At 38.3% G+C, this 19,250-nt stretch overlaps 1 protein-coding gene and 1 long non-coding RNA gene across 6 annotated transcripts in view; one reads left to right on the plus strand and one right to left on the minus strand.

Annotated features, from left to right (window-relative positions):
- Window positions 1-19,250, plus strand: part of LOC119067041 (chloride channel protein 2) — a 228,147-nt gene that overhangs the window by 85,519 nt on the left and 123,378 nt on the right. For all 5 annotated transcript variants that reach the window (XM_037169782.1, XM_037169784.1, XM_037169783.1 and 2 more), the window contains one exon: window positions 11,248-11,355. In XM_037169782.1, the coding sequence (XP_037025677.1) occupies window positions 11,248-11,355 (108 nt within the window). The remainder of the gene's footprint in view (window positions 1-11,247; window positions 11,356-19,250) is intronic.
- LOC119067072 lies at window positions 7,082-18,549 on the minus strand. The gene is made up of 3 exons (XR_005085861.1): window positions 18,332-18,549; window positions 10,527-10,531; window positions 7,082-7,092 (listed from the first exon to the last, which is right to left on the minus strand). It is a non-coding gene; the product is annotated as an uncharacterized LOC119067072 (long non-coding RNA).

A 19,250-nucleotide genomic window follows, 5' to 3' on the forward strand; every position in this document is an offset into this window, starting at 1 on the left:
ATTTGAACTTATTTATTTATTTGACTCTGTGATATAGCCTAACGCTTAGACAAAGATTTGATTTCTAAAATTTCTTAGACCGAGTTTTCGATGAGTATTTGTATTTATCTGTAAGATTAATTTGTGATTTGTTTCGCATATACTAATAGTATTCCCCACATTATAATAAAGGAATGATAAAATAAATGAATTAAAAAAAAACCCAAAAGTGAAAAAATTTTGACGGCTGCCCAACATATACCCTGAAAGTGACAAAATTTTGACGGCTGCCCCCTAAAAGTGAACAAAATTTTCCAGCTGCCCAACATACCTCAAAAGTGACCAAATTTTTCCAGCATACACCGAAAGTAGCCAAATTTTTCTAATAGCGGATGTAACTTTATTTCTCGTATTTTGGCATTAAAAATTCAAAATATGCTGAAAAACCACCCTGTATATTCCACCAAGTTATGTCCAAGGAGACTTTTGTTCAGAATTCAAAACTGTGAAAGTTTCCGAAGAAACTATATTTTAATCTTGGCCGATGCTATTGGACACCGGTGTCAAATAGCATGCACTGTGTTGTATGGCTATTCGACACCGGATGAGAATAGCTGAGCAACACAGTGCCGATGCTATTTGACACCGGTGTCGAATAGCCAGACAACACAGTGGATGCTATTTGCATCTGATGTCGATTAGCCACACAACACAGTATATACTAATTGACACTGGTGTCGATTAGCCAGTCAACACGGCGGATGCTATTCGACACCCACCTTTGGGAGCCAGAAATAAATTTCGCGCGCGCGAAATTTTTTTCTGGCTCCCAAAGGTGGGTGTCGAATAGCATCCGCTGTATAGCCTGGCTATTAAAAATCACAGGTTAACTAGTAACGAAAATTTTATTCACAAGCCTTTGGGACTCTACTTTTAGATCACATATTTTTAAGGAATAAAACTTAAACCAGACAATGATTTAAGTGATATTTCGAAATAGTGATAGATGCATCAATCCATGACCTGTCATATGGCGAACGAAACTTCAAACTGAATTGTATGGAAACTATTAAACTTTTCTTAAGCATCTTCGATTCTCCTGATTTCGGTCCACTAGTGATGATTGTCCCAAACATGGACCGAAATATAGCGAAATTATAAATTGACAGCTTTTTGGAGCAACCTTCATCTGATCGGATCGAAAAATAAAGCATTACGATATCGCTGGAAGTATTTCAATGATAGATTTGCATATCTGAGGTATGGAAGATGTGAAGATTCTTCTTCTTCTTTTTCAGCCTGTTTCTATCCACTGCTGGATGTAGGCCTCTCCAACTTCTTTCCATTTCGTACGATCCATTGCCATTTGCTGCCAGTTTGTACCTGCAATATTCTTAATTCCGTTTGTCCATCTCTCTGGTGGTCTACCTATAGCTCGTCTTTTATATGGTCGCCAGTTCATGATCTTTTTGGTCCAACGTTCGTCTGTCCTTCTTGCAATATGTCCCGCCAAGCTCCATTTCAGAGATGCTATTCTTTCCATGACATCAACGACCCTGGTTTGTTGTCGAATCCATTGATTCGTCATTCTGTCTCTGAGTGTTATTCCAAGCATACTCCGTTCCATGGCTCTTTGTGTCACTCTCAATTTATCTTCGGATGCTTTTGTTAAAGTTAACGTTTCCGCTCCATAAGTGAGCACTGGATGTGAAGATTGCTTCCATGAAAAGATTTTTGAGTGCAAAATTATTTCATTTTTTATTTTCTCTACACCCGATGAACTTAGTTTAGAAATTTGTTTCTGTTTTCAACGTTTATTACATATATCCACATATACAATCCAATACAAATTCATTTGAAATCACACATCAGTATCAGTATGAATGTGCGTAAAATGTACGAATAATATGTACGAGGTTTTTTTATGTGGACTGAGAAAATGTGGTATGTAAGAACACAGCACTGCTACTAGCATGAATATAGAAAATATTCGGAGGCTAAAGAAATCACCGTAGGTCATGTGTTTCTTTTAGTATGGTAATAAATGACCGATAAATTAATTCAATACTACCGATAAAAAACAATAAACTACCGATAAAATTAGTACCGATAAAAAATTATAAAATACCGATAGAAAAAAGGTACAAGTCGATGGCACCTCCACTATTTATGGCTGAGTATTTCTGAGTCTGTGGTTCCTAAGTTACCGACACCGTTCCGGCGCCCGGCTCGCATTGCGGCCCTCCGCTTCGCTTCGCTCGGCGTGTTAAAACGCTTTTTATGTACAATCAATTTTTATTCTTTTCGTAAAAAGTTGAATTCTGTTGGGACGAACTTAACTCCTTTACGTTCTTCTTCTTCTTCTTCTTTTTCAGCCTGTTTCTATCCACTGCTGGATGTAGGCCTCTCCAACTTCTTTCCATTTCGTACGATCCATTGCCATTTGCTGCCAGTTTGTACCTGCAATATTCCGTTTGTCCATCTCTCTGGTGGTCTACCTATAGCTCGTCTTTTATATGGTCCCCAGTTCATGATCTTTTTGGTCCAACGTTCGTCTGTCCTTCTTGCAATATGTCCCGCCCAGCTCCATTTCAGAGATGCTATTCTTTCCATGACATCAACGACCCTGGTTTGTTGTCGAATCCACTGATTCGTCATTCTGTCTCTGAGTGTTATTCCAAGCATACTCCGTTCCATGGCTCTTTGTGTCACTCTCAATTTATCTTCGGATGCTTTTGTTAAAGTTAACGTTTCCGCTCCATAAGTGAGCACTGGAAGGACACAAGTGTCGAAAACTTTACGTTTCAGACTATTATTCATTTTGCTTTTGAAAATTAGTCTGAGTTTTCCGAACGCTGCCCATGCAAGTCCAATCCTACGTCTTATTTCTGCAGTTTGGTTGTCCAGACCTAACTTCAGTTTATGTCCTAGATATACATAGCTGTCGACTCGTTCAATGCCAGTGTCACCAATTTTGATTTCTCTATCGTCCCCGATGTTGGTCATGACTTTTGTTTTCGATAAGTTCATCTTGAGGCCAACTTTGCTCGCCTCTTCACTTAACTGTTGTAGCATAAGCTGAGCCTGACCTAGATTCGCTGCTATCGGTACAATGTCATCAGCGAAGCGGAGATTGCTCAGGTACTCTCCATTTATCTTTATTCCCATTTTACTCCAGTTTAACTTCCTAAAAATACTCTGCAGAATCGCCGTGAATAATTTCGGTGAAATGGTGTCACCCTGCCTTACACCTCGGCCAATTCTGAATTTCTCCGTGCTCTTATGAAGTTTTATACATAAAGTAGCATTTTTGTACACATATCGAATTGTGTTGGAGTACCTTGAGTCTACTCTACATTCGTCTAATGCGTCCAATATCGACCATGTTTCCACTGAATCGAAAGCTTTTTCGAAGTCTATGAATAGCAAGACTATGTCGATGTTGTATTCACGACACTTCTCAATAAGCGTTCTCATCACCTGCAAATGGTCGTTTGTGCTGAAACCAGATCTGAAAGCAGCTTGTTCAACAGGTTGGTAGAAGTCGAACTTGTTAGTGTTCCTCTTCGTAATGATTTTCATAAACAACTTGTAGAGTGTTGACAATAGGCTTATGGGTCGGTAATTTTCCAGCTTTGTTATGTCTCCTTTTTTATGCAGCAATGTAATTACCGCATTTTCACAGGCTTCTGGTACTTCTTCCCATTGGAGACATTGATTAAACAAAGCCGTGATTGCCTTTAATAATGAGTCTCCACCTAGTTTAATGGCTTCCACTGGAACACCATCTTCTCCGAGAGACTTTTTGTTTTTCATCTCGGCTACTGCAGCTTTGACTTCATCAACAGTTATGTCGGGCATATCCTCCGATCCCACGTTTCTTATTATTGGTCTATCTTCGGTTTCTTCCGTTGGGCTCTGTCTTGCTGAAGAAAACAAATTCTCATAAAATTCTGTTGCAATGTTTAATATCGCATTTCGATCCGTTTGGATCGTTCCTGTTTTGTCTCGTAATTTGAAGATTTCTTTTTTGGCGTTTGTCATTTTTCTCCGTAGGACTTTCATATTGCAGTTAGCTTCAATTATGTTTTGAGCCAATTGGACATTATATTTTCTTTCATCTGATCTCCTTGCTTTGTTGTTACTTTTAGACAGGTTCCGGTATTCCACCGAATCTCGTCCTCCGTTTTTTACCAACTCTGCTCTGCTTGCGATCAGGTCTAATGTTTCTCTGCTGAGTTTTGATTCTTTTCCTTGGACGGATTTGCATTTGGATTTCATGAAACCCATTATTGTATCGACGATTTTGGTATTCAATTCGTCCAATGTTTCACATTGATTGTTGACGTTATCTAATTCGGCAGTCATTTTCGTAGCAAATTCTTCATTTTGTGTGTAAAGCCGTTGTACGTCAATCCTTTCACTTTTCTGAACTAGTTGTGATCTTTGAAATCTGGTATTTAACGTGACTCTTGCACGAACCATTCGGTGATCACTACCGGTTGAAAAATTGTTTAGGACCGTAACGTTCTTAACGGTTGACTTACAGCCAGTTATGATGTAATCGATCTCATTTTTCGTTACACCATCTGCACTAGCCCAAGTCCATTTCCGTTGAGGCTTTCCTGCAAAAAATGAATTCATTGCGTACAAATTGTGTTGCTGTAAGAAGTTGAGTAAAGTATTTCCACGCTCATTTCTTTGGTCGTTGCTAAAACTACCAACAGAAACTTCGGAGTCTTCTTCTCGTTTTCCCAGCTTCGCATTGAAATCACCGATTAGATATTGGTAATGTGAAGGGTTTTCGTCCAGAGCTTTCTCGACATCTTCATAGAATCTTTCTACTTCTTCGTCATCATGGGTGGACGTGGGTGCGTAAACCTGAATTAATTTGACACTGTATCTGTTATTTATCTTCAGGCTTACGTATATCACTCGATCGGATATGCTTTTCGTGTGAATTATGCGATCCGACCACCGCTTGTTTATGAACAATCCGACACCGTGCATCAGCATCTGACTGTCACTTCCTCGGTAGAAGAATGTATGCCCTGATTGTAATTTCAGGCATTCCTCTCCAGGTTTTCTCACTTCGCTCACTCCCACAACATCCCACAACATTTTATCTTTTCTAGCTCTTCTTCCATTTCTTGCATTTTTTGTCTTGACGACAATGTTCTGGCATTATATGTGGCAATGTATAATTCGTTATGGCTTCGTTTGAAGGTTTTTAGCATTAAAACACCACGCTTGCTACTGCGGGTTGGTGAGTATGAAAGCTTTACTTTGCTCGCCCCCGGTAATCCTCGAGCTCTGACCCGCACATTTCTGCACGTTCGGGGACCACCGTGCCTATCAAAGTGCACAGTGCCCGACGGGGTAGTGTTACTCTTTTTGAACATTCTTTTCCATAAAGCTTTGCCCATTCTTTTGAACCTATCGGAGCAAAAGGGTATTCGTCCTTTAAAAGCTTAACCTAGTAGCTAATAAGAATTCTGGGATCGTTCTATCCTTTGGCTTCCTGATCGTGTTGTTTCACCTCAACGTTGGTCCCTTAACCCCAATTCTTTCGGCTTCCAGCTCACGATTCATTCAACCTTAAGATTGATCTATCTAATCCTATCTTATCTACTGCTACGTCCTCGTTAAACTTCATTCCCTCCACTCTTTTTCAAACTGGCTTGGGACAGTCTTTGGCGGTGTTTAAACTCCTTTACGTTACATTTTATAAAAGAATGAATTCCCTAGGAATGAGCTAAACGCATTTACGTTCCATTATTGTAAAAGGATTAATTCCCTAGGAACCAACAAAACGCCTTTACAGTCTCAATCTCAATCTCGCTTTTACAGTCTCAATAACGATAGATAACTTTTTTTCGTTGTATAAGTTAAAGCATACAATGCAAACAATGCTAAGTGGTAGCTCTTATCACTAAAGCCTCCACATTTGACACTTGTCAGTTTAGTGTTCATGCTAGTAGCAGTGCTGTGGTAAAGTGAAAAAACGTAGAATTTATTGATGTATGCTTTCTGTCTTATCTACGATTCGCTACAAGGGATTTTAATTTATTACTTTTCAAAAAAAAAGTTAAAATAATTCAAAATTGATGGCTCACTTGATACGTCAATTGATCATAGTTACTATTATCAACACCTTTTGGCCTTCTAAATACACGAAATACCAACCTGGCGTAAACCACAACTTATTGACGTCAATCTTTATTTGAATATATGCATTACAATTTCGCCTATAAATAAATGAGTGTGAAAGGTGTCAATTAGCATGCCCCGTGTTGTTTGGCTATTCGACACCAGTGTCAAATAGTATGTACTGTGTTGTTTGGCTATTCGACACCAGTGTCAAATAGCATGAACTGTGTTGCTTGGCTATTCGACACTGGTGTCATATAGCATGCACTGTGTTGTGTGGCTATTCGACACTGGTGTCGAATAGTAACTCCGTATAATTTTTTGTATTTTGGCATTGGGAAGCAAAAATATACCAAAAAACACGATTTTGGTGGGGAAAACTCGTCAAAAATCGAGACTATCACCCTCCCGATCATTTATCCGGGGACTGATTGTTCGTTTAAAACTTTCAAACCCTCTCGACATATTCGTCCCTGCGGTTTCTTCTACAGCGAGTGTACTACATCAAATTAAACGACAAAATTGATCTAAATGTGGCAATAATATATCCATATGGGGATAGCAGCCAATACGCACCAATTCGATGAATTTATAGGAATACTATAGGGCGATGATATTATTGATTATCGCCATTTTTATCGAAAATTATCAAAAAAATATCGATGTTGATAATTATATATCGATATATCGGTATATTATCATGAATTTTCGGATAAATATCAAAATATCGATATTTTGATAATTGTCGAATTTCGATTTTTTGATAATTATCGATAATTATTAAATTATCGATAACGATATGATTAATCGATTATAGATAATTTCTTTCGATTGATATTATCGATAGCGCTGGTTAATTACGTTCAGATTCATTATAGCGATAACCGAGAACTAGACGAATTATCACAATCAGTCAAAAACACTCTTGCGTCACTTTTACTCTTTGAGTGTTTTTGACTGATTCTCTTTTCCCCGTTTGATTATCTCAAAAGAGAGGCTAAGTTCGAAGATGGGCGATTTTGGGTCGACCCCGCCCGAGCTTGGGCCCCATAAGAGATTTAGGGTTTTCCGAAGATATCTCAGGAAATTTTAACGCTAAAGTTGTTAATGATGCGTAAATGAAAGGTATTAACAATGGCGATCGACAAAAAAAAAGTTCGTGGAAATTGTATGACCGACTCGTGAGTTGAGCCCATGATGTGAACCAGGTACAGGGCGGGAAGCAGTTTTTGCTTGTAGGTCGGCCAAATTTGAGCGGATTTCATTAGAACCAATCAGGGAAAACGAGAAGAAGACTCCGAAGTTTCTGTTGGTAGTTTTAGCAACGACCAAAGAAATGAGCGTGGAAATACTTTACTCAACTTCTTACAGCAACACAATTTGTACGCAATGAATTCATTTTTTGCAGGAAAGCCTCAACGGAAATGGACTTGGGCTAGTGCAGATGGTGTAACGAAAAATGAGATCGATTACATCATAACTGGCTGTAAGTCAACCGTTAAGAACGTTACGGTCCTAAACAATTTTTCAACCGGTAGTGATCACCGAATGGTTCGTGCAAGAGTCACGTTAAATACCAGATTTCAAAGATCACAACTAGTTCAGAAAAGTGAAAGGATTGACGTACAACGGCTTTACACACAAAATGAAGAATTTGCTACGAAAATGACTGCCGAATTAGATAACGTCAACAATCAATGTGAAACATTGGACGAATTGAATACCAAAATCGTCGATACAATAATGGGTTTCATGAAATCCAAATGCAAATCCGTCCAAGGAAAAGAATCAAAACTCAGCAGAGAAACATTAGACCTGATCGCAAGCAGAGCAGAGTTGGTAAAAAACGGAGGACGAGATTCGGTGGAATACCGGAACCTGTCTAAAAGTATCAACAAAGCAAGGAGATCAGATGAAAGAAAATATAATGTCCAATTGGCTCAAAACATAATTGAAGCTAACTGCAATATGAAAGTCCTACGGAGAAAAATGACAAACGCCAAAAAAGAAATCTTCAAATTACGAGACAAAACAGGAACGATCCAAACGGATCGAAATGCGATATTAAACATTGCAACAGAATTTTATGAGAATTTGTTTTCTTCAGCAAGACAGAGCCCAACGGAAGAAACCGAAGATAGACCAATAATAAGAAACGTGGGATCGGAGGATATGCCCGACATAACTGTTGATGAAGTCAAAGCTGCAGTAGCCGAGATGAAAAACAAAAAGTCTCCCGGAGAAGATGGTGTTCCAGTGGAAGCCATTAAACTAGGTGGAGACTCATTATTAAAGGCAATCACGGCTTTGTTTAATCAATGTCTCCAATGGGAAGAAGTACCAGAAGCCTGGGAAAATGCGGTAATTACATTGCTGCATAAAAAAGGAGACATAACAAAGCTGGAAAATTACCGGCCCATAAGCCTATTGTCAACACTCTACAAGTTGTTTATGAAAATCATTACGAAGAGGAACACTAACAAGTTCGACTTCTACCAACCTGTTGAACAAGCTGCTTTCAGATCTGGTTTCAGCACAAACGACCATTTGCAGGTGATGAGAACGCTTATTGAAAAGTGTCGTGAATACAACATCGACATAGTCTTGCTATTCATAGACTTCGAAAAAGCTTTCGATTCAGTGGAAACATGGTCGATATTGGACGCATTAGACGAATGTAGAGTAGACTCAAGGTACTCCAACACAATTCGATATGTGTACAAAAATGCTACTTCATGTATAAAACTTCATAAGAGCACGGAGAAATTCAGAATTGGCCGAGGTGTAAGGCAGGGTGACACCATTTCACCGAAATTATTCACGGCGATTCTGCAGAGTATTTTTAGGAAGTTAAACTGGAGTAAAATGGGAATAAAGATAAATGGAGAGTACCTGAGCAATCTCCGCTTCGCTGATGACATTGTACCGATAGCAGCGAATCTAGGTCAGGCTCAGCTTATGCTACAACAGTTAAGTGAAGAGGCGAGCAAAGTTGGCCTCAAGATGAACTTATCGAAAACAAAAGTCATGACCAACATCGGGGACGATAGAGAGATCAAAATTGGTGACACTGTCATTGAACGAGTCGACAGCTATGTATATCTAGGACATAAACTGAAGTTAGGTCTGGACAACCAAACTGCAGAAATAAGACGTAGGATTGGTCTTGCATGGGCAGCGTTCGGAAAAACTCAGACTAATTTTCAAAAGCAAAATGAATAATAGTCTGAAACGCAAAGTTTTCGACACTTGTGTCCTTCCAGTGCTCACTTATGGAGCGGAAACGTTAACTTTAACGAAAGCATCCGAAGATAAATTGAGAGTGACACAAAGAGCCATGGAACGGAGTATGCTTGGAATAACACTCAGAGACAGAATGACGAATCAATGGATTCGACAACAAACCAGGGTCGTTGATGTCATGGAAAGAATAGCGTCTCTGAAATGGAGCTGGGCGGGACATATTGCAAGAAGGACAGACGAACGTTGGACCAAAAAGATCATGAACTGGCGACCATATAAAAGACGAGCTATAGGTAGACCACCAGAGAGATGGACAAACGGAATTAAGAATATTGCAGGTACAAACTGGCAGCAAATGGCAATGGATCGTACGAAATGGAAAGAAGTTGGAGAGGCCTACATCCAGCAGTGGATAGAAACAGGCTGAAAAAGAAGAAGAAGAAGAATCAGGGAAAAAACGTTTATGAAATTTGGTTGACTGGAGCGTGAGCTAGGTCTCTTGGAGTGAGCTCATATCCGGCTACTCGGCCGTACAATGAACGTGGTTTTTTTGCCAATATCTTCAGTAAACTTTGACCGAATTTCATGATTTTTTTTTTGTTTGAATGGTATTGACGAATGCAAAGCGTTACTACTATTTCCAGTTACCTAACAAAATGGCTGCCGACGGCCATATTGAATTTTATTAAAAACAATATAAATCGGTAAAAATGAAGTGAAATTTATCCGTTTTCGCCCATTTTTGTAAAATCTGAGATGTCTAGAGATTTCTAGAATTAGGTCCTTGGACTGAATCCGCTACTCGTCCCTAAGTGTTTTTTGCACATAAATCGAGTAAATCTCAACCGATTTTGCTTTTTTTTTTCATTTGAGAGGTAAACTCGTAGTGAAGCATTTTTTTTTCATTATCAAAATGTTTTTTTTTATTTGTAAAAGTTGAAATTTTCACATATGTTGTATGGTTGAATTGGTGCTGGTCCTTCGCGTGTGGATACCGGGAAATCGTTTTACCAAAATTACGGATACCGTGAAATTTTAGTCATAGCGGGAAGTGACCGGTGAGACTTCTATTTCTTAATTTCCCGATCTCACACATACACCTCGATTTTTTTAAAAATCGTCTTTCGACCCTCGTAATTTAAATAACTAATCACCACTGCTTTGAGTGTTGAAATATTTCATCAAACTGGTGTGGAAATTTTGGACATTTCAATCTAGTTATCGATATGGAAATCCGTCGTTTTTCAATTCTCGGTGGCACAGAAAAGTACACCGACCTTGCCAGGCAGACAGGCAACTTAGATTCATCTATTCCGTATACTAAATTTATTATCGGAATATGATACTTTCGCTTCACTGGTTAAAGATATGGCATCTGCCTGCATACCTATACAAACCACAACCAGATGATAAAGAAAGAGCAAAGTCAAAAGTTCATGTGGAACCATAAAGGTAGACTATCTATTTCACACATACGGAAACATCAACTTTGCTTTATTTTGACGTTATGAGTCTTTTTACTGTTGACATTTCACATTAAGAGTCCCTATTTACTGTCTGTACACGAAGCTGTACACGAATACTGTTTTCATCAGCGGGAAATACTGTTTTCACCACCGGGCAATACTGTTTTGACCACCGGGAAATACTGTTTTCACCACCGGGAAATTTGACTGAATTTTGCCGGATACCGGGAAATCGGATTTGGATACCAGGAAGAAAACATTATTTCCACACGCGTAGTTCCTTTTCTTCTTTGTAGGAAGGAACTGCGTCAAAAACTTCGCTATCGCGACGTTCATGATAATAACATTTTAAAATACATTTTATAATTAGATGATTTATTGTAAAGTTATTCATTATATGTTTTTCTAGATGTATGGCCGCTACACAAAGGATTTAGGAGAATATGCCAAAGACGAAGCTAGAAAACTGAAAATTCTTGAAAGACAAAGAAAACAAGAGGACAAAGCAAGAAATAAGGTGAGTGGTTTCAATTTTGGCTTCTCCTCGGTTTTTGCGGTACTAGTTGCATGGTTCACAAATGAGGTCACTAGTGTTGTGATGTCATTTGTGAACGGTTTCTTATCGGTTTCTTGAATGGATGGGAAGAGGAATAGATTTGTTTGTCCATTTAACCGTTCCACTGAACACTATTTCTGATTGAAACTGCTAAACAGCGAATATTTGAGGTGGTATAAACAGGCAAGCAGGCAGCATAATATCATCATTCGCAGCTGTCGTCGATCAGAAACCATGCTGCTAACTATCAGCTAAATGCCCCTATAGGGGTTGCAATGTCTATCAGCTATCGGTTATATAATAATATAATAGGTATTGGATATTAAACTGGGCTCAAAATAAGTTTTTATATTCTGTGTGGTTCAAGAGTTTTTTGTTCCACACGGCCCACAGCGCTTTGAAAGCTTATTTAGTAGCCATGCCCTGCTGCCCTCTCATTCAATTTAGTCGAAGCTATCAGTTTCACTTGAGACAATACATACAAATATTTGGGTTCAATATTTACTGTACCAACTACATAAATACCGACCGATTTAAATGAAAAGTGATACAAGTCAGGTTTTATTTTTAATTGATTAAGAGTGATATCGCCAAGACTTCAGATGATTGGGGAACAAGCGGTCTCCGATTTTAATGAGTGATAGCTCATTCGATTCGTCGTTTAATTCTAGCGAACACGTATCTGCCATTTTTTTTGAAAAAAAATTTACTTTCTGTGAAAAAGGTTCAAAAGTGAGGACATGTCAGAGGGTAACGAAAACAGTTTTTTGGCAATAACTCAAGAAACAATTATTTAAATTATTGTAATGATGTACGAATGTCGGCTTTGGAAAGACCTACAGGTAGAGTATACGCACAGCTTGGTGCGAGTATATCCGCGAGAGTTATTACTAATAATATAGTGAATGTTCGGAGAGTCCGCCTTCTATGCAGCTTCTATGTTCCGCGGAACTGAGTATGGGGTGTTGTAGCTGGCCTCACCCACTATCGTCCCACATATAAATGAAACCAGTACTTTTGTGCTGCAAGCCTACCGAATTCTTGTAAAAAAAGTTGGTGCCAAAATGCAGATTTTTTCCTTCTTTCTGTGAGCCCAACTGCTGGAACAGCGTCTGGAACGCTTCTACGGGAGTAATTTCATATCATCTACTATTCTGTTACCTTATACGCTTCGCTATGTCGCGAACATATATCGTTACAAAATATCCAGTGTTAGTAATATCATTGAAAAATTATTAAATTTTTCTCAGCGTATTTTACTCAAATAAAGTGTTAGTGTGTAGGGCATGATCTCAGGACTCCGGAACAATAATTAGTTTTTTATGTGGAACAATATTTGCTACGGGATGGGAGTTCGGAAAACCATTTGCTCTCAGTTGATCATATCGTTTTTCAAAACTTCCATCCCGTAGCAAATATTGTTCCACATAAAAAACTAATTATTGTTCCGGAGTCCTGAGATCATGCCCTACACGCTAACACTTTATTTGAGTAAAATACGCTGAGAAAAATGTAATAATTTTTCTCTTGATATTACTAACACTGGATATTTTGTAACGATATATGTTCGCGACATAGCGAAGCGTATAAGGTAACAGAATAGTAGATGATATGAAATTACTCCCGTAGAAGCGTTCCAGACGCTGTTCCAGCAGTTGGGCCCACAGAAAGAAGGAAAAAATCTGCATTTTGGCACCAACTTTTTTTTACAAGAATTCGGTAGGTTTGCAACACAAAAGTACTGGGTTCATTTATATGTGGGACGATAGTGGGTGAGGTCAGCTACAACACCGCATACTCAGTTCCGCGGAACATCGAAGCTGCAGAGAAGGCGGACTCTCTGATCATTCACTATATTTTTAATAATAAATCTCGCGGATCTACTCGCACCAAGCCGTGCGTATACTCTACCTGTAGGTCTTTCCAAGGCCGACATTCGTACAACATTACAATAATTTAAAATAATTTTTTCTTGAGTTATTGTCGAAAAACTGTTTTCGGTACCCTCTGACATGTGTTCACTTTTGAACACTTTTCACAGAAAGTAATTTTTTTCGAAAAAGTAAAAGATACGTGTTTCCTAGAATTAAAAGGCGAATCCAACGAGCTATCACTCATTAAAATCGGAGACCGCTTGTTCTTAAAGTTACAAAAATCACCTGAAGTTTTGGCGATATCATTCTTAATTAGTTTTCGCGTTTCTTTAATAAATTCTGACGCGTTACGTGATTGTAGAGTTAGGCTTTACTTTGCACACATCAATTTCTTCTATCTTAGTTCTTACTTAGCTTATGTATCAATCGAGTCCGCTGGTGATGTTTTATGTTCTCATATGCCTACTGTAGGACAAAATACAAAATTCCTAAAAAAAAACCGAAGAATAAAACATTTTTAGGATTGTTAATAGTCTACGTTCTACAATATGAAAATGTAACGACATTTTAGTGGATAACATACCGAGGCGATTATGGAAAGTTCAGTTAGAACAGACATATGAAAAGAATTGCGATAGTCGCCTTTCGACGAACACACACTTGGTGTATGACATTTCTTTTAATTATTATCATTGTTGTGCACCCCGTCGGGCACTGTGCACTTTGATAGGCACGGTGGTCCCGGAACGTGCAGAAATGTGCGGGTCAGAGCTCGAGGATTACCGGGGGCGAGCAAAGTAAAGCTTTCATACTCACCAACCCGCAGTAGCAAGCGTGGTGTTTTAATGCTAAAAACCTTCAAACGAAGCCATAACGAATTATACATTGCCACATATAATGCCAGAACATTGTCGTCAAGACAAAAAATGCAAGAAATGGAAGAAGAGCTAGAAAAGATAAAATGGGATGTTGTGGGAGTGAGCGAAGTGAGAAAACCTGGAGAGGAATGCCTGAAATTACAATCAGGGCATACATTCTTCTACCGAGGAAGTGACAGTCAGATGCTGATGCACGGTGTCGGATTGTTCATAAACAAGCGGTGGTCGGATCGCATAATTCACACGAAAAGCATATCCGATCGAGTGATATACGTAAGCCTGAAGATAAATAACAGATACAGTGTCAAATTAATTCAGGTTTACGCACCCACGTCCACTCATGATGACGAAGAAGTAGAAAGATTCTATGAAGATGTCGAGAAAGCTCTGGACGAAAACCCTTCACATTACCAATATCTAATCGGTGATTTCAATGCGAAGCTGGGAAAACGAGAAGAAGACTCCGAAGTTTCTGTTGGTAGTTTTAGCAACGACCAAAGAAATGAGCGTGGAAATACTTTACTCAACTTCTTACAGCAACACAATTTGTACGCAATGAATTCATTTTTTGCAGGAAAGCCTCAACGGAAATGGACTTGGGCTAGTGCAGATGGTGTAACGAAAAATGAGATCGATTACATCATAACTGGCTGTAAGTCAACCGTTAAGAACGTTACGGTCCTAAACAATTTTTCAACCGGTAGTGATCACCGAATGGTTCGTGCAAGAGTCACGTTAAATACCAGATTTCAAAGATCACAACTAGTTCAGAAAAGTGAAAGGATTGACGTACAACGGCTTTACACACAAAATGAAGAATTTGCTACGAAAATGACTGCCGAATTAGATAACGTCAACAATCAATGTGAAACATTGGACGAATTGAATACCAAAATCGTCGATACAATAATGGGTTTCATGAAATCCAAATGCAAATCCGTCCAAGGGAAAGAATCAAAACTCAGCAGAGAAACATTAGACCTGATCGCAAGCAGAGCAGAGTTGGTAAAAAACGGAGGACGAGATTCGGTGGAATACCGGAACCTGTCTAAAAGTATCAACAGAGCAAGGAGATCAGATGAAAGAAAATATAATGTCCAATTGGCTCAAAACATAATTGAAGCTAACTGCAATATGAAAGTCCTACGGAGAAAAATGACAAACGCCAAAAAAGAAATCTTCAAATTACGAGACAAAACAGGAACGATCCAAACGGATCGAAATGCGATATTAAACATTGCAACAGAATTTTATGAGAATTTGTTTTCTTCAGCAAGACAGAGTCCAACGGAAGAAACCGAAGATAGACCAATAATAAGAAACGTGGGATCGGAGGATATGCCCGACATAACTGTTGATGAAGTCAAGGCCGCAGTAGCCGAGATGAAAAACAAAAAGTCTCCCGGAGAAGATGGTGTTCCAGTGGAAGCCATTAAACTGGGTGGAGACTCCTTATTAAAGGCAATCACGGCTTTGTTTAATCGATGTCTCCAATGGGAAGAAGTACCAGAAGCCTGGGAAAATGCGGTAATTACATTGCTGCATAAAAAAGGAGACATAACAAAGCTGGAAAATTACCGACCCATAAGCCTATTGTCAACACTCTACAAGTTGTTTATGAAAATCATTACGAAGAGGAACACTAACAAGTTCGACTTCTACCAACCTGTTGAACAAGCTGCTTTTAGATCTGGTTTCAGCACAAACGACCATTTGCAGGTGATGAGAACGCTTATTGAGAAGTGTCGTGAATACAACATCGACATAGTCTTGCTATTCATAGACTTCGAAAAAGCTTTCGATTCAGTGGAAACATGGTCGATATTGGACGCATTAGACGAATGTAGAGTAGACTCAAGGTACTCCAACACAATTCGATATGTGTACAAAAATGCTACTTCATGTATAAAACTTCATAAGAGCACGGAGAAATTCAGAATTGGCCGAGGTGTAAGGCAGGGTGACACCATTTCACCGAAATTATTCACGGCGATTCTGCAGAGTATTTTTAGGAAGTTAAACTGGAGTAAAATGGGAATAAAGATAAATGGAGAGTACCTGAGCAATCTCCGCTTCGCTGATGACATTGTACCGATAGCAGCGAATCTAGGTCAGGCTCAGCTTATGCTACAACAGTTAAGTGAAGAGGCGAGCAAAGTTGGCCTCAAGATGAACTTATCGAAAACAAAAGTCATGACCAACATCGGGGACGATAGAGAAATCAAAATTGGTGACACTGTCATTGAACGAGTCGACAGCTATGTATATCTAGGACATAAACTGAAGTTAGGTCTGGACAACCAAACTGCAGAAATAAGACGTAGGATTGGTCTTGCATGGGCAGCGTTCGGAAAACTCAGACTAATTTTCAAAAGCAAAATGAATAATAGTCTGAAACGCAAAGTTTTCGACACTTGTGTCCTTCCAGTGCTCACTTATGGAGCGGAAACGTTAACTTTAACAAAAGCATCCGAAGATAAATTGAGAGTGACACAAAGAGCCATGGAACGGAGTATGCTCGGAATAACACTCAGAGACAGAATGACGAATCAATGGATTCGACAACAAACCAGGGTCGTTGATGTCATGGAAAGAATAGCATCTCTGAAATGGAGCTGGGCGGGACATATTGCAAGAAGGACAGACGAACGTTGGACCAAAAAGATCATGAACTGGCGACCATATAAAAGACGAGCTATAGGTAGACCACCAGAGAGATGGACAAACGGAATTAAGAATATTGCAGGTACAAACTGGCAGCAAATGGCAATGGATCGTACGAAATGGAAAGAAGTTGGAGAGGCCTACATCCAGCAGTGGATAGAAACAGGCTGAAAAAGAAGAAGAAGAAGATTGTTGTGCAAGTGTCAACCAATTCTGTTTTTCTTGTGAGGTTTGATCTGTGAATTAGATAAATAATTTTGTTTTCAACTATTTTCCCTAAGAAAAAGTATGAAGAAAAGGCAAATTCAAACGTTGCACTGTCGTTTTATTTAAAATTTCGACAGTCAACGGTTTGATTATCTTTTCTCGTGCGAATCGCGAGTGTGGAATTTTTTGTCTTTTCTGCTGACTTACAAAATGTCGGTCTTTTTCTTCTTTTTGGTGGCCAAAATGAAATTATAATGAAATTTCTAGAGTTTTAGCTCTGGAAGTTATCTAATGAAACATCGGTCAAGCATAATATTAGCAACCTACTTCTAGTTTTTCTTCATTTTTTTTAAATTACTGACAATTTAATGGACAACAAAATAAAATTACTCCGCAAATAAATTAATCAACTGAATTAAAATCAAAACTTCCGATGGATTTAAGCCTAAATGTGAAATTATGTTGATGATCACTCAAGTGAGAAGGGTAGGAAAAAATGTTCTATGTGAAAGCAGAGTCGACAATGGTAGCAATGTACCTGATATTTTATATTCATAGCAATTTTTGGAGTCCTTTTTTCCTATTTTGTTTATGATCTGCTGTCCTATTTGATAAGCGACCTTTCTGTTGCTCTTCCTACATAATTGCTTGTGTGCTCACATTACTAGTGTATTGACAAGGAACTCCCGGAATAATCTACAGTTTAACTTAATTTTCCGTCAAAACTCAATTGATATTTGGATTCCAATTAAAGGTTCGATCAAACAAAAAAAAAATGCCTGGAGCTGTCTTCTATATTTTGAAATTCTCGGACGATTTTACGCAATACAAAATTTGAATGTTTCAAAATTGTCAGTAAAGTAACTAGGTCAAGATGCTACTACCAGAAGAAAAAAGAACGGTGATCCGCAGCGTTGGATATACTAATATATTGGTTTGGCGATTGTAAATATAATTGTAAATCCACTTCTCTATTGAAAGCTTCTGCTTGTCCGAGCATCAAAAATTACAACAAAAAATATGTTGTAAATATTCTGCTTGTCCGATGTTTCATTAGATAACCTCCAGAGCTAAAACTCTAGAAATTTCATTATAATTTCATTTTGGCCACCAAAAAGAAGAAAAAGACGGACATTTTGTAAGTCAGCACAAAAGACAAAAAATTCCACACTCGCGATTCGCATGAGAAAAGATAATCCAACAGTTGACTGTCGAAATTTTAAATAAACCGACAGTGCAACGTTTGAATTTGCCTTTTCTGCATACTTTTTCTTAGGGAAAATAGTTGAAAACAAAATTATTTATCTAACTCACAGATCAAACCTCACAAGAAACAGAATTGGTTGACACTTGCACAACAATGATAATAAATAAAAGAAATGTCATACACCAAGTGTGTGTTCGTCGAAAGGCGAATATCGCAATTCTTTTCAGATGTCTGTTCTAACTGAACTTTCCATAATCGCCTCGGTATGTTGTCCACTAAAATGTCGTTACATTTTCATATTGTAGAACGTAGAATATTAACAATCCCAAAAATGTTTTATTCTTCGGTTAGTTTTTAGGAATTTTGTATTTTGTCCTACATTAGGCTAGGCATATGAGAACATAAAACATCACCAGCGGACTCGATTTGTAGAATAAATTTCGCACACTATTGATACATAAGATAAGAACTAAGATAGAAGAATTCTATGTGTGCACAGTAGTGTCAACTCTACAATTATGTAACGCGTCAGAATTTGTAAAAGAAGCACAAATGAATCGCTTGGTATTTATGTAGTTGGTACAGTAAATATTCAACCGAAAAATTTGTATGTGTTGTCTCGAATGAAATTGATAGCTTCGACTAAATTGAATGAAAGGGCAGCAGGGCATGGTTACTAAATAAGCTTTCAAAGCGATGTGGATCGTGTGGAACAAGAAAAACTCTTGAGCCACACAGAATATAAAATCTTATTTTGAGCCCAGTTTATATATAATGAATATTTTGAAGTTAAATATTTCCTTTACAATGCATTGTTATGATGCCACCTTGTGTAAATAAAATTCCTCTCGTCACAAAGTGATTTTGGTAATTCGCGCCATAAGATTTTAGTAAAATATATCATGTGAAGATATATAGTACTGTTAACTGAGAAGTATGAATGAATGAAATTTTCATATAAATTACGTAAGCTAAATAGAGTATTCGCTGTGTTTCTTTGGTGAAATTTCCATTGGAGTAGTGTTT

Source organism: Bradysia coprophila (genome assembly GCF_014529535.1).
Source record: "Bradysia coprophila strain Holo2 chromosome X unlocalized genomic scaffold, BU_Bcop_v1 contig_117, whole genome shotgun sequence".
Lineage (NCBI taxonomy): Eukaryota > Metazoa > Arthropoda > Insecta > Diptera > Sciaridae > Bradysia > Bradysia coprophila.